This window comes from Acinonyx jubatus, chromosome A2, assembly GCF_027475565.1.
Source record: "Acinonyx jubatus isolate Ajub_Pintada_27869175 chromosome A2, VMU_Ajub_asm_v1.0, whole genome shotgun sequence".
NCBI classification, from domain to species: domain Eukaryota; kingdom Metazoa; phylum Chordata; class Mammalia; order Carnivora; family Felidae; genus Acinonyx; species Acinonyx jubatus.
In genome coordinates, this window is record NC_069383.1 from 147,403,725 (window position 1) to 147,417,487 (window position 13,763).

General features: G+C 48.9%; 1 protein-coding gene, 1 long non-coding RNA gene and 1 other non-coding gene across 4 annotated transcripts in view; 2 read left to right on the plus strand and 1 right to left on the minus strand.

The window, feature by feature from the left end:
- BSN (bassoon presynaptic cytomatrix protein) overlaps window positions 1-9,619 on the minus strand; it is a 94,664-nt gene extending 85,045 nt beyond the window's left edge. For both annotated transcript variants that reach the window (XM_053219352.1, XM_027038723.2), the window contains exon 1: window positions 9,345-9,619. In XM_053219352.1, the coding sequence (XP_053075327.1) occupies window positions 9,345-9,586 (242 nt within the window). In that variant the 5' untranslated portion in view covers window positions 9,587-9,619. The remainder of the gene's footprint in view (window positions 1-9,344) is intronic.
- Window positions 1,475-1,547, plus strand: TRNAN-GUU (transfer RNA asparagine (anticodon GUU)). The gene has a single exon. It is a non-coding gene; the product is annotated as a tRNA-Asn (tRNA).
- A 222-nt stretch (window positions 9,620-9,841) lies between the features above and the next one.
- Window positions 9,842-13,424, plus strand: LOC128314905 (uncharacterized). The gene is made up of 2 exons (XR_008297147.1): window positions 9,842-10,228; window positions 10,567-13,424. It is a non-coding gene; the product is annotated as an uncharacterized LOC128314905 (long non-coding RNA).
- The last annotated feature ends 339 nt before the right edge of the window (window positions 13,425-13,763 follow it).

Here is a 13,763-nt window from a genome sequence, read left to right on the forward strand (position 1 = left end):
CTGCCTAGAAGGGACCAGAGGCCACTGATCACTGGGTGTTCACACCAAGGCAGAGCTCCTGCCTTCAGAGAACATGGAAGCAGACATGTTGGCATCCACTAGAGGTTGGATTAGATGCTCAAAATAAAAGGAGGGCAGAGCAAACACAACACCCGCTGAGGCTAAACCATGCTCCTGAAGGAAGTGGCCTCACATGTCAGACCTTGATGTTGGTGGAGACCTGGCCTGAGCCCACAGAACCTATAGAGCTGCAGGAGAAACCGCAGAGAGCACCACGTCCATCACCTCCAAATGGAGGACTCTATACAACTGCCCACTGGAGGGGGCAAACCAGGTGCCAGTGCACCTGAGGGATATGGATGGAACAACACTCAGGAGGCAAGTGGCCATGCACGGCTGGAAGCACGGAGCCTGCATCAGGCTCCGCAGGCCCAGGTAGGAGCCTGGCTGACTTGCCGGCCAACCCAGTAGAAGGAAGCCAGTAGCTTTTCAAGAGTCCCTTCCTGTGCAAGGCACCAGCCAGTCCCTCTTCTGGCTCCAGGCTTGATTGTGAGGTCATCTTGTCCACCCTGAAAGATCTTTGGAGCACGGAGGAAGAGCCAACCTCTTCATTTAAATCTCTTCTAATTAACCTAAAGGCTGCATGATGTACCTATTTTCTCTCCACAGTGGGGCTGAGGAACAGCAGGAAGCATCACCCTTCCTTCTTACTCATCTAACAAAAATAAGCTGTCAGAGATGGAGGGGACCTTGGAGAACATCTAGTTAAATCTCTCCTTTTACAGATGAGAAATAGTGAGGACCTACTATATGTACGGCCAGATTGGGGCAATGTCAGGATTGATTAAAACCTGAGTTTCTGACCCCTACCCAGGAGGCTTCCAGTATTCTTCATTCCCCACCCCACCCTATGCTGTCCTTTGTTCAAATGTCCTACTTCCTGATCCTCTTCTCATCCTCAAAGCCCTCCCCATCCTCTTGCTAAATTTTCCATCTTCTCGGAGCAGGAGGCAAGGAAGTGATGCAGTTCTCCAGCTGTGCTTGGTGTATGGCATTTCAGTTTGCTAAAGTCAGCTAGCTGGCTGTTCTTCTAAATCTCTCATATTAGGCCTCTGGAGTTCCCAACAGAGTAAGTTAATGTTGTGAATGTGTTTTGTAAGCTGTAAAATACCATACAAATATATGCTCTACTATTTTAGAATATGAAATAATCCAACCCCTTCTAATCATGCGCTCATTTATCTTACCTCTGTGAGACAAAGAAAAAGCAGGAGCAAACTCTAATTTAAGGAAGTTCAGGGTAAAAATCGAAACAAGTGCCTCTTTCTCTCCCACCAGGTTGGAAGCTCCTTGAGGGTACAGCCCATGTCGTGCTCCTTCCTTTGTTCCTCACATTTCACCCAGGGCTAAGCATCTAGTAGGTATTCAGCGAACAGTTTCCTGAATACATGGATAAAATTTCACTGTAAGGGGGGCCTGGCTGGCTCAGTTGGTAGGACATGAGACTGTTAATCTCAGGGTCGTGAGTTCAAGCCCCATGTCGGGTGTGAAGTCTCCTTTAAAATATTTTTTTCACTTTATTTTTGTTAAATTTTTAAATGTTTATTTATTTATTTTTGAGAGAGAGAGACAGAGCATGAGTGGGGGAGGGACAGAGAGAGAGGGAGACACAGAATCCAAAGCAGGCTCCAGGTTCTGAGCTGTCAGCACAGAGCCCGACATGGGGCTTGAACTCACAAACCGCGAGATTGCGACATAAGCCAAAGTCGGACACTTAACTGACTGAGCCACCCAGGCACCCCACATTTTTCACTTTAAAATCCTCCTATTACTGGGGTGCCTGGGTGGCTCAGTTGGTTAAGCGTCCAACTCTTGATTTCCACTCCGGTCATGATCTCCCGGTCATGAGATCGAGCCCTGCGTCCACCTTCTCACTGAGTGTGGAGCCTGCTTAACAGTCTCTCTCTCCCTCCCCCTCTGCCTCTTCCCTGCTTGCACTTGCTCCCTCTCTCTCTGAAAATAAATAAATAAATGAATAAATAAATAAATAAATAAATAAATAATAAAATCCTCCTATTCTAAGTAGAACTTAATTGTAGAAACTCTCACAACTACCCCATATACAAAAAAGGCAGACAACCCATATTACCTACCTGATACATTACAAATGTGTCAAATTTACAGGTGTGACTATCAAGGAATTTCCTTACCCCCTTTTCTTCCAAAGCACCCAAATGCCTTACTGATTCTTCCAGCATCCTGGGAAAGTATAGCTCCCTCCCTGAGCCAATGGCACTGGAGAGCAACTCTGGGTCCAGGGGCAGTCCACTGGACTGGGTCCTGGAAATCACCTCTGGGTGATCCTTGTCTGAGATGCTGCTGAGGCTTTTATTCTCCTCAATGGTTGGGGCCAAGACCCAGAAGCTAACCTTTCTACTTCCCCTCAGGGAAAATTCACCTTGGGCCCTAACAGCAGCCCCACACACTTCAGGGGCAGCCAGCCTGCCCAAACAGTTCTGGATTTGATCCCAGGGTGACCTAGAGTTCTCTAGAGGCTCCTAATATGCCTCCATGTGACCTTATTGCTAGAAAGAAGTGGGGGTACCAGGTAAGGGGTCTCTTCTAAAGCAAAGCTCTCTTAAGAAGCCTAGATGCCCATAAGAGCAAAGAACAGATGGGGAGATCACAGCAGGGCTGTGACCAGCCTGGAGCTCAAAGTACAGCACAGATGAATCAGGGTGCACGCTTACCAGTTCCATCCCACAGGCACAGATTACCAGAACTTAATGTATATGACTTATGAGCTGAGGGCATGCCACGGGGCAAGAGACACCCACCAGAGGCCCCATCTGCAGGAAGGGAACCACAGAGAGTGGGACACCAGAATTCCATCTACCCTACCACAGGTGCAACCCCAGAGGCCATGGTTCCAAGTCATTCCCCAGCTATGACCAGCTTCCACCACTACGCTGGTGACTGGAGAAGGAGAGGGTCCTCAAGGCTGGAAAGGAGCCTAAGCAAGCAATGAAATATCAATGCCAGTGTGACATACCCCTGGCACCAACTGAGAGGCCCAGGCAGGAGTCCCCATATGGCTAGACTGTCCCAGCTCACCAGGAGAGCCTCAAGTCCTAAAGTGACACTTGGCCCTTGCTGTAGGCATGCAGGTCTCAGCTACCTTTTCACCATTGTAAAAAGTAAGTCCCCAGGCAGGAAGGATGAGTAAGCCCTGGACAGACGGGGCCTACAGGAGCTGAATGGCCAGGCAAGTGGAGTGAGGAACAGGTGTGTGCAAAACACTGAGCAGAATGTCCATGGTGAAGCAGATATCCAGTAAGAGTAGTTATAACCGTTGTGACAGTTTTGCCAACCTACCTCCCCAGTCAGCCCCAGCCTGCTGCACATGGGCTACAGCTTCCAGGAACAGATTTCCCCTCAAATAGCCCCCAATGGAAGGGCCTGTCTCTCCCCACTTCCATCACTAATGGGAAGAAAGGGCACTATTGAGACATGCAGCACCTCTGAGAAGAGAGAGGGTTTATTGAAGCCCCAAACCCTATATCCTAGCAGCCTACTACTTAAATATACAGTGAGGGCTCCCCATAGCTGGGTGTAAAGGCATGACCCACAGGCTCTGAAAGCTTTGCCTTCTTAAACTCAGAACCAAACTTACTAAGAGAAAGGAGAACTTTAGAAAAAAAGAACAGAAAAGTGACCCATTGCATCATTCTTTGGCTCCCAAACTAGTCCAAGGTCTGGCTCTAGACCCTTCATGTCTAAAGACCTCAACAAACTCTTTTTTAAAAAGCTAGGGGCACCTGGGTGGCTCAGTAAGTTAAGTGTCCAACTTCAACTCAGGTCATGATCTCACGGTTTGTGGGTTCAAGCCCCACGTTGGGCTCTGTGCTGACAGCTCAGAGCCTGGAGCCTGCTTCAGATTCTGTCTCCATCTCTCTCTGCCCCTCCCCTGCTCACACTCTGTCTCTGTCTCTCAAAAACAAATAAAAAACGTTAAAAAAATTTTTTTGAAAGCTAGAATTTCTTGATGCCTGGGAGGCTCAGTCAGTTGAACATCTGACTCTTGATTTCAGCTCAGGTCATGATCCCAGGATTGAGGGACTGAGCCGTGCATCAGGCTCAGAGCTGAGCATGGAGCCTGCTTAAGATACTCTCTTCCTCTCCCTATGCCCCTCTCCCTGACTTGTGCTGTCTCTCTCTCCCTCTCTCCCTCTCTCTCCCTCTCTTTCTCAAATAAAATAAAATTAAGTAAAAATAAAATTAAAAAGCTAGAATTTCTTGGCCAAAAGAATGAAATTAGAATCTGAATGGCTTCTAGATACAATCCCAGCTTACAGTAAAAATATGGGACAGAGGAATATCTCACATGACACCACAGAGACACAATCAGCATAACCCAGAATGTGAGAAACAGAGGACAAATGACAGTTCTCCAATCATAAACTTCAAGGGGGAAAAAAGAAAATGGCATCTACAGATTTAAAGAAACTCAAGAAATGTATCAAACAAATGCAATGTGTAGACCCTATTTAGATCACAATTCAAACAAACCAACTGGAAAAATAAATTCATAAGATAATCAGAAAACCTGAACCCTGACTGGATATTTGCTGAGATTAAGAAGGGACTGTTATTGGGCATCTGACTGGCTCAGTTGGTAAAGCATATATCTCTTGATCTGGGGGTCATGAGTTAAAGCCCCACAAAGGGTGCAGAGATTACTTTAAAAAAATTAAAATTCAGGGGCGCCTGGGTGGCTTAGTCGGTTAAGTGCTTGACTCTTGACTTTGACTTGAGTCAAGAGCTCATGATTCGTGGGTTCAGGCCCCATGTCAGGCTTTGTGCTAACAGTGCAGAGCCTGCTGGGGATTCTCTCTCTCTCTCTCTCTCTCTCTCTCTCTCAAAATAAGTAAACTTTAAAAAATTAAAAAAATATTAAAATTCAAAAAAAAGAAATTGTTACCCTGTTTAGATGCAATCATGGTGTTGTGGTAATGTTCACACAAAGCCCTTATTTCTTAGAAACAGACACTGAAACATAGAAGATGAAATATTAAGATGTCTGGAAATGGCCTCCATGGGGGATGGCAGGTGAAGAAGATACAAACTTGACTAGCCATGAGTTGGTGATAACTGTGGCTGGGCAATGGGAACATGAGAGTTCATTAGCTTATTCTCTCAACTTTTATGTAGATTTGAAATTTTCCATAATAAAAAGTTAAAAAGAAAACAGATGGCCTTTCTTCCCCAACTTTTTTTTTTTTTTTTTTAGCAGCAATTTATTGGTCTTACTAATGCTGGGAAAAGCTATATTTTCAAAGCTGCTCCTTTCTCCCTGGCAAAAGATGAAAAATGGTTGCCCCTTTGGGTGAAATTTTGACATCATCACCATTCAGATGTTAGGTCACTTTAGTATAATCTCCCTGGCATGCCTCCATGAGAATCCAGCCCTGGGGCCAAAGGTGATCTCTAAATGACAAAGGGCCATTATTTCTAAACCTGGCAATTATATCCTTTCATTTCATCCTTACAAATTAGTCCCAGATTTTACTAGAGACTCACTGTTAGCTGATATAGTATAACAAGTCTGGTTAATCCCAGAGCAGATATACTGTACCTGACAAACTTTTTATTTTTATTTTCTTATTGAGATAGAATTATGACAAACCCATTTTGAGAAAGGAATTCAGGATGTGGTTCTCAGAGCAGCCTCACTCACCTTCCAGCCCACGGGCAAGTTCTGTGTGCCAGCTGCCTTTGACTAAAGATGTCTCTACAATATTTGAGCTGGAAGTGAGTGAGAGGCAACCTGGGCATTGATCATGGATTTTGACGGGTAATGAGAGAAAAGGGCCTCACCTGGTTTACCCCAGCTCTCCTCCACACTCCTGCCCTTGGCCCCATTCTCACTGTTCCAGCCTATGTAGACCACACTCCTCGTGCTGTCTCCTTCTCTCCATCTCTCATAACCCCACCATTTTTCCAGCATGCCTTAGATTTCTCCTTTGAGACTTGGCTCTGCCTCTCCACTCTTCTCACTTGACAACCCTTCTATAAACACTGTCTATTTGGCATTTCTCAGACACTGAGCTGCTCGGACACCGAGCCTTCTCAGTCTGAGCTGCTCAGACTGAGACTCCATGATTTGGCTTTTCGAGAGCTGTCTGACCAACCAGACTGTGAGGTGCTAGAGGACAGGGGAGCATCGTATATCCTTCCAGACCCTCCACAAAGCCCAGAACAGTGCTTGCTCTTGATACTAGTAAATACACCTTGGCTGTATTGAGTGAAGATCAATTTGCAAATGTCAGAACATGTAAAGTCCACAGGGCTGGTATAGATTACACAGGTTGCCACTGGTTTATGTGGCTCCTTTGTGCAATTTTTTTAAAAGATGCTTTCTGGGGGCGCCTGGGTGGCTCAGTCGGTTAAGCGGCCAACTTCGGCTCAGGTCATGATCTCGCAGTCCATGAGTTCGAGTCCCGCGTCAGGCTCTGTGCTGACAGCTCAGAGCCTGGAGCCTGTTTCAGATTCTGTGTCTCCCTCTCTCTGACCCTCCCCCATTCATGCTCTGTCTCTCTCTCTCAAAAATAAATAAACGTTAAAAAAAAATTTTTTTTAATAAAAAAATAAAAGATGCTTTCTGGGGGTATTGATAAAGTTTCATCTTGAACTGGTGGTGTCATGGGTGTATATATATATATATATATATATATATATATTAAATCCCATCAATCTGAGCACTTCACTGTACAACAGGCATAAAAATAAGTGAATGAATGAATGAGTGATAAGTGTCTTTTTCTCTAGGAGGATGCAGCCCACACCAGGGCATACAGCTCAGAGAGTAGAGTTTGAGACAGAATTCAGCCTTCCCTGATTTGGCACTTCTTGAGAAAGGCACAAGCTATATAACTGTACACGTGACCCTGAGACCAGAAACAGAGAGCCCCTGGCCTTGAGGAACTATCCGATGCCCAAAATGCCATATCATCGAAATGGGCTAAGAGGCTGCACTGTGGGTGTGGTGGTGCTGCTACTTACAGCATTCAAGTCAGGCTCTTCCATCATAATTGGTGGAACTGTGCCCTCACAGCACCCAAGTCAGCTCAGTATGAGGATGAAAAGACTAATTCTGGGGTAGTAAGGGGTGATAACGCAACAGGAAAGAGCCAGGAATCAACTCCCCCAGAACCTCAGTTCCATTCCCCTGTGGGGTTAGCAAAATGATTTCCCCCTTATGTGACCCTCCACCTACCTCTATGAAGCTTTCCACCCCTCAAATTCACAAGCTTGCTTGAAACTGTGCCGCTGCTCTTTCCTGAATGCCCAAAAGCCTATGCCACGGGGCTTTTTCTTCATCAATGGGCCAATCTATTCATCAGCATCTCTGAACAGAACATGCTAAATTTGGCATCAGGTACCTGAGACGCTCTAGTGAGAAGTAGAAGCCAGTCTAATGCTGAAGGAGAGACATACCATGGAGGCGCCACTCATCTCAGATTCTGTAACAAGCTGAATATCAGCTGGAGCAGTATATCCTGTCTCCTAAGGGGCTTTGGTCACCTGAGCTTTGGTGACAAGTAGCTAGCTTGCCCTGAGCTTGACAGCCATAGGACCTTATCACCACAGGCCCATGTGTGAACCTTGCCCACAGCCAGGAGCAATATTATGTGACTGCTAAATGGAGCAGGAGCCCATGGTTCCCCAGAATGCACAGATGGGGTAGAAATGAAAGGAATTGGAGGAGTAGACACCAGCCTCCTTCCTGTCCTTCTGAGCTGCCCAGATCTTTCCAAAATCTCATATGCTTGGCTCTGCAGCATCAGATAAACTATAAACAGAGCATCCTGTTTGGTTACCAGAAGAGAAACGTCAAATTCCCCATACAGAGAACTACCAATAACAAGGTGTTTTTCCATTCATCTGGAGACGCCTTCCCCTGGACAGAGAGCTCTATAGCCTGGGTGAGGCTCCCTCAAGCTAAAACTCAAACAGCAGCTCAACACGCAGCAAAATGGACAGTATTTGCAGTGCTAAGAACCGTATGCTAACCAAATGCATTACTGTAATAGCTAATGTAAAATGGGCAAATTTCCCCTTTAAAGGGGGTGCTCACAGGCTGACCTGTCTGTGTCAGGTTTCAGGCTATTAAGAGCCTTTCATTACGATTAGTTGTCTAAGAAATAACTTCTGAGGAAATAAACACATGAGAGGCACAGCTGGGCAGCCAAAGAATCAAAAATTATGCTCCCTCACAGTTTATGTGTTCCCACACAGAAAAGCCAAGGCAAAATTATCAGCAGACTCTCATGGAGCCAGAAGCACGGCACCCCCCACCCCCTACCCCAGGTTTTTCTACTCCCTAGTCCCATTTGGTGGAAAGATAATGCCTTCCATTTTATCCTGTTGTCTCTTTGTATCTTTCCTGAGTTTTCAGTCTACTAATCAATCTATCATATATTGGCATTCCCTTCCACTGCATTCACTACCACTTGAGTGTTTTTGTAGGACTTCAGTTGGCATACATTTTAAACAAGCTGGTTTCACAGTATTTGATCAGATATGTTCTGTTGAAAGCATTCTATGTGGATTTCCGTTTTTCCCTGGTTTTGAGGTGGTAATGGAAATCATAAGGCAACAGGAACATATTTGGTGATAGATGATTCAATAGCATTTTTGCCTCACCCCAGAGTGTTTCACTAAACCTTGGTGAAAGCACATGACCCTGTTTGTATTTTGAGCTAAATAAATACTTTTTGGTGTCTGGTGGCATTTTTCCTTCCTCCAAAGGTGATTATGGTGACTAAATGCCTGAGAAAAGCGCATGACCAAGTTCATGGTTCAACTATTTCCTTATCTCTCTGTTTCTCGCAGTGACACTTATCTTCCCTGACAGCCACTCCCATTGTGCTCTTTCCTTGGCCCAACACAATGGACACATGCAGACACCAGCAGACAAGGAAGACGTTTTCCATCCCACTGCTCGCCAGTGCAGAGGGACTAGGCTGAGGTTACATAAGCCCCTCCTGAGCCCAGCGTTGGGGGGAAGCAAATTTGGGGTTCGTGACGGAGTCATGGTCTGCAGGCCCCGACTGACCCTGCGCTCACTCACCATCCTGCCTTACCAAGGCAGGGCGGATTGAAAAGGAGGGCCACTTCCTGCGACCACCAGACTCACGACAATCTGACTGGGTTCAAAGTGTGGCCGGACGTCCGAACCTCGCTGTCCAGACTACATCGAGGGGTCGCGGGCTCCGGCCCCGAACTCAAGCTGCAGCTACCCCCCCCCCCCCACCACTCCGGGCGCCGCGACGCGCGCTTACCTTCCGGGACCTGGGCCAGGGCCAGGGCCAGGGCCCGCGCCGGGGCCTGGGCCAGGACTTGGGCCCGGTGGTCCTGCGGTCGCCCTCGCCGCGCCAGCAGCGGGGAGCTGTCCGCCGCCAGCAGGTGCTGAAGGCGGCTTCCCTGCGCCGGGGCCGGGGCCGGGGCCGGGGCCGGGGCCCGGGCCTCCGGGCGGCAGTGGCCCGTCGCCAGCGCCGCCCTCCAGGCTGGCCTCGTTGCCCATGGCGGGCGGGCGGGGTCGGGGTCGTGCTGGGCCCGGGCCGGCGGCTCCCGGGCGGCTGCTCACACGCTCGGCGCCGCCGCCGCCGCCGCCATCTCCCAGCTCGGCTCGCGCCGCCGCTTGCCGCTGCGCATGCGCATGCGCGGCCCGCGCTCCCCTTCCCTGCACACGCCTCCCCCCAACCCCCCGCCTCCCGAGCGCGCGCGCGCGATCCAGCCAGGCTGCGAGGACGCGTGTCCACAAGCCGGCGGCGGGGTCGCCGGGAAACAGCCACCGCGCCAGCGCATGCGCCCTCCGAAGCCGACACAGCCAGCGTGTGCTACCTGGAGCCTAGCGGGAGTTGGCGGTAGCGTCCCACACTGAACCAGGATGGAAGGGCACCTGCCACAAGAAGCGGCCCTGAGGGCGTCACGCCGTGCCCTGCCCTCGTGCCAGGGGCACTTCCTGTCCCGGGAAACTTGGAAGTAGAGGCTCTCCTTTGGGTAACCTCGTTTACCAGCCAGCCAGCCGGCTTCGTGGGGACAGGCCTCAGAGACGGGCCACAGAGTGTGGCCTCAGAGAATGTTTAGGAGTTAGACAAGTGAACGAGGATGTTCAGAGGTCATGGAAGGATGGAGACAGGATGGTCGGCGATGGGGCCGGATGGTGAGGGTCCCGAAGGCCAGCTGGGGGAGTGGAGACTTTATCCAGATGGCGATGGGAACTATTTGGAATTCAAGCTGAGGGCCTGGTCCCAAGGGACAGGAGTCTCGGGAAGTATCTCTGGGAAAGGTGGAGGGTGTGTCAGGACTGGCCTAAAGCCAGATGGAAGGCCTCCTCGGTAGGCCCTGGGACAGTGACCTTGAGGATGGGAAAGAGGAATTGATATTTCTCAGAGGCCTTGAGCTGTGGCTCCCGAGACTGTCTACATGAGAGGCTGCAGTCTGCTTCTGCATTAACCTGAGAGCTCACCAAATTACTTTTCTGTTACCTCACTTTTACAGATTTCAGTATTTGCATGCTACTCAGGATGCTCTGCCTCATGGCTTCTCACACAAACCTTTGCTTTCCCAAGGGTGAATATTTCCTAGAAGATGCAGACTAAATTCCAAACTATTCCTGGCTCCATAAATCATGACTGTGTAGAAGAACCCATTTAATTCTCCTAATGGTGAGGAATATGTCACATGGGATATCAGCAGTTCCAACCTCACCTGGAGTAATCTGAGGATCCCAGTGAACACTGATAGCCAGGCAGATGGACAGACCTTGGCCAGACCTTCCCCATGCACTCTTAGTTGCTCTTCCCAGGCCTTAGGATGGAACTTCCATGAAGCCTGGACTCCCCAACTGCCTGACGCTGACTGCCTGGAATGATGAGGGCCTCTCTGCCTGTGTTATCATGGCCCTTACTGTGTTTCCTCCTGGGTTGATTCATCTTTATGAGTGTCTGATGACTATGTGTGCACATCTAGGCTCCCCAAGAATCCTCATCTCAGCTCTGCCACCTCCCAGGTAGGACTTAGACAACTAACTTAGGCTTGCCAACCTTCCATTTCCTAGCCTGCAAAGTCATGATAATATTAGCCTCTCACACAGGGATTGTGAGGGTGAAGTGGCTGATGTAGTTAAAACACAAAGTCAAGTGATTGGCATACACATAACCAACTTTATTATTAGTTGTCTCGGTGGTGGGTGGTCCGGGATTTGGGAGTTTTATGCCATACCTTCTCTCCTGGGGAAGAACACGAACACAAGCACTATGGGCAGGCCAGTGACCTCACCTTGGCTCAACCCAGGCTCTTCTGGCTTCACAGATACCTATCAGTGTGGTTTGGGCTACTTGGAAGTGGGGGAAAGAAGGATGTTTGTTTTCTATTTTTGTAGAAGCCAAAGGAGCTATGGCTTTCCAGATTTAAATCAACATGCCCCTGGTTCCAGTGGGGGTAATTAGCCCTACTCAGCCAGCAGGCCTAGGGAGTTGCTCTCCTCAGAGTGGATTCCTAGCTGTTAGCAGACCTCTAGGATCTCTGCTGCCTTAGTGACAGAGGACACAGTACAGTAGACCCAGGAGACCTGGAAGTGTGGGTTAGCGGTGCCCCTACCTTGCATTCAAACTCTCAGTTCCACTTCCTCTGAAAAGCATACCCAGAAACATGCCTGTTCTGTCCACATCCAGCCCTGGCATTCAGCCCAGGGACTCCTGCTGGCTGTGAGATGGTGCTGGCCTCTGGTTGTCTGGACCTCTGATTCAGTCTCCCATTTTAATTCACTGTTCAGGGGCTGTTTTCTTCCCCTTGACCTAGAGCAGGGGCTCCTCAACAGAAGGACTTTGTCTGACTTGTCCTATCCCCTGCGCTGGGCTTCAGTGGGGCCTCAGGGGCTAATGGTTGGGCTGGGTTCTCCATATAACTCTGAGCATTTCCCTCACCTGAACTTCTAAGGGGTTCACCAGCCACCAGGCTTAAAAGCACCCCAGAGGGATCTTTGGCTGTAGCACTTGTATCACCACATTTAGGTTATTGATGTAATAAGTAACAGGGAAGGTGCTAAGACTGGGTCCAGACTTTCTCCTGGTGGAGGGGTCATAGATGAGCTGTCTACACTCACCTAGGAAAATTCACTAGGCTTATCTTTATGACTAGTGAACAAACAAATCTCTCAGTTTGTGCAAACCAGCTGTGTGGTGTGTCTGGTACCATTCCTTCCTGGATCCAGTTGCTTCCCAGCCTGGAACAGGATGCACCTAGAGGCCCTGCAGAAATTTCCCAGCCCCCTAAACTTCACTTGCCAAAGGTATCTTCTTCCCACTTCACTGTGACATGTGACACATGGCAGTAATTTTGGAGAAAGGACAGATGGGAAAACAGTCATTTCTCATGCCACAACAGAACTGATGGATGGATACACGTCCACTTTCTTCTTCAGCCTGTGCTCTCAAATGCTTGTGAAATACTAGAGGGAAAAGGGAATCTGAAAAATCCATCCAGGTAGGGAAAGGCCCAGTCAGAGCCAGCTCACTACTGGAATTTGAGGAGATGCTTAGTCATGGGAAGGCAAATCTTGGGAGAATGAAGAGAGGCACCTGGATGCCAGCTGGGCCACAGGCAAGGCAACATGCAGATGAGCCCCGGGAAGGTAAAGAGGGGCAGAGTGCAGACTCTGGGGCTTCTCTGCTTCCCCACACACGGTCCACTTCACCCCAGGTGGCTACTTTTAGTGTGGCAACCTCCACAGGGAGGCTCAGGATCCAAAGATGAAGATGCTGCCGAGGATGAAGAAGAAGGCAAACTATCGCAGGCTTCGGATTATTCCAGAGAGGCTGGGAGAGCTGGCTCCTATCTACAGAGCCCCCTTGGCTCTGCACTCTTCTTTTTGTTGTGCTGCTGCTGCTGCTGCTGCTGCTGCTGCTGAGGCCTGTCTCCCCTCCCAAAGAGAGGCAACTCAGGAATGTGGCTCCCTGTCCCCAGTCTTCCTCTGGGATGGAGAAACAGCACTGAAGAGGAAGGAAAGAAGCCCAAGGAAACAGAGCGTTTCTCCACTGGCTGAGGCTTGTCAGCACTACTCACTACATGAGGAATAAGGCAGCTCCCAAGCAAGCCTCAGGCTGGTATAAAGCTACAAACAAGAGACCTGCTCTTCGCCCTGCTCAGCAGCCCACCTAGGCTGGCCTGGACAAACTTGTTTGTATACTAAGGTCTCCAGCTGGCTGTGGTAGAGTAGGAAAAGGGAACAAAGCTGGAAGGTATAGAATTTGCTTGGAGTATTGTCTGCATAATTCCTTTCCTATCGTAATGTGCAAATCTTTATTTGCGTTATGTGCAAAAAGCCAGTAAAAAATCATCAGAAATGTTTACCACCAGCCTAACCCCACCGCCCATGCATTGCTCCCAAGAAAGCTAATTAAGCCCCATTGCTATTAGAGTTATGTGCTTCCAAAGGCTTGTTATGACAAGAAAAAATAACGAAGACACAGTTTCTCCAAGTTATAAGCGTCCAAGTCAAAACATGCTGCTTTCCTTGCCCCTCGGCACTCCCCCAGACAGGCCTCCAGGCTGGCTTTGCCTATCTCATTAATGCGTGCATGCACTCATCCCTCAGCCAGTGCATAAACAACTCCTTGGTGCCAGGTCCAGAGAAGACTGAGACCTGGCCTCAAGGAAGTCAGTTGATAGGAGAGAGACAGGCACACAAATAATTT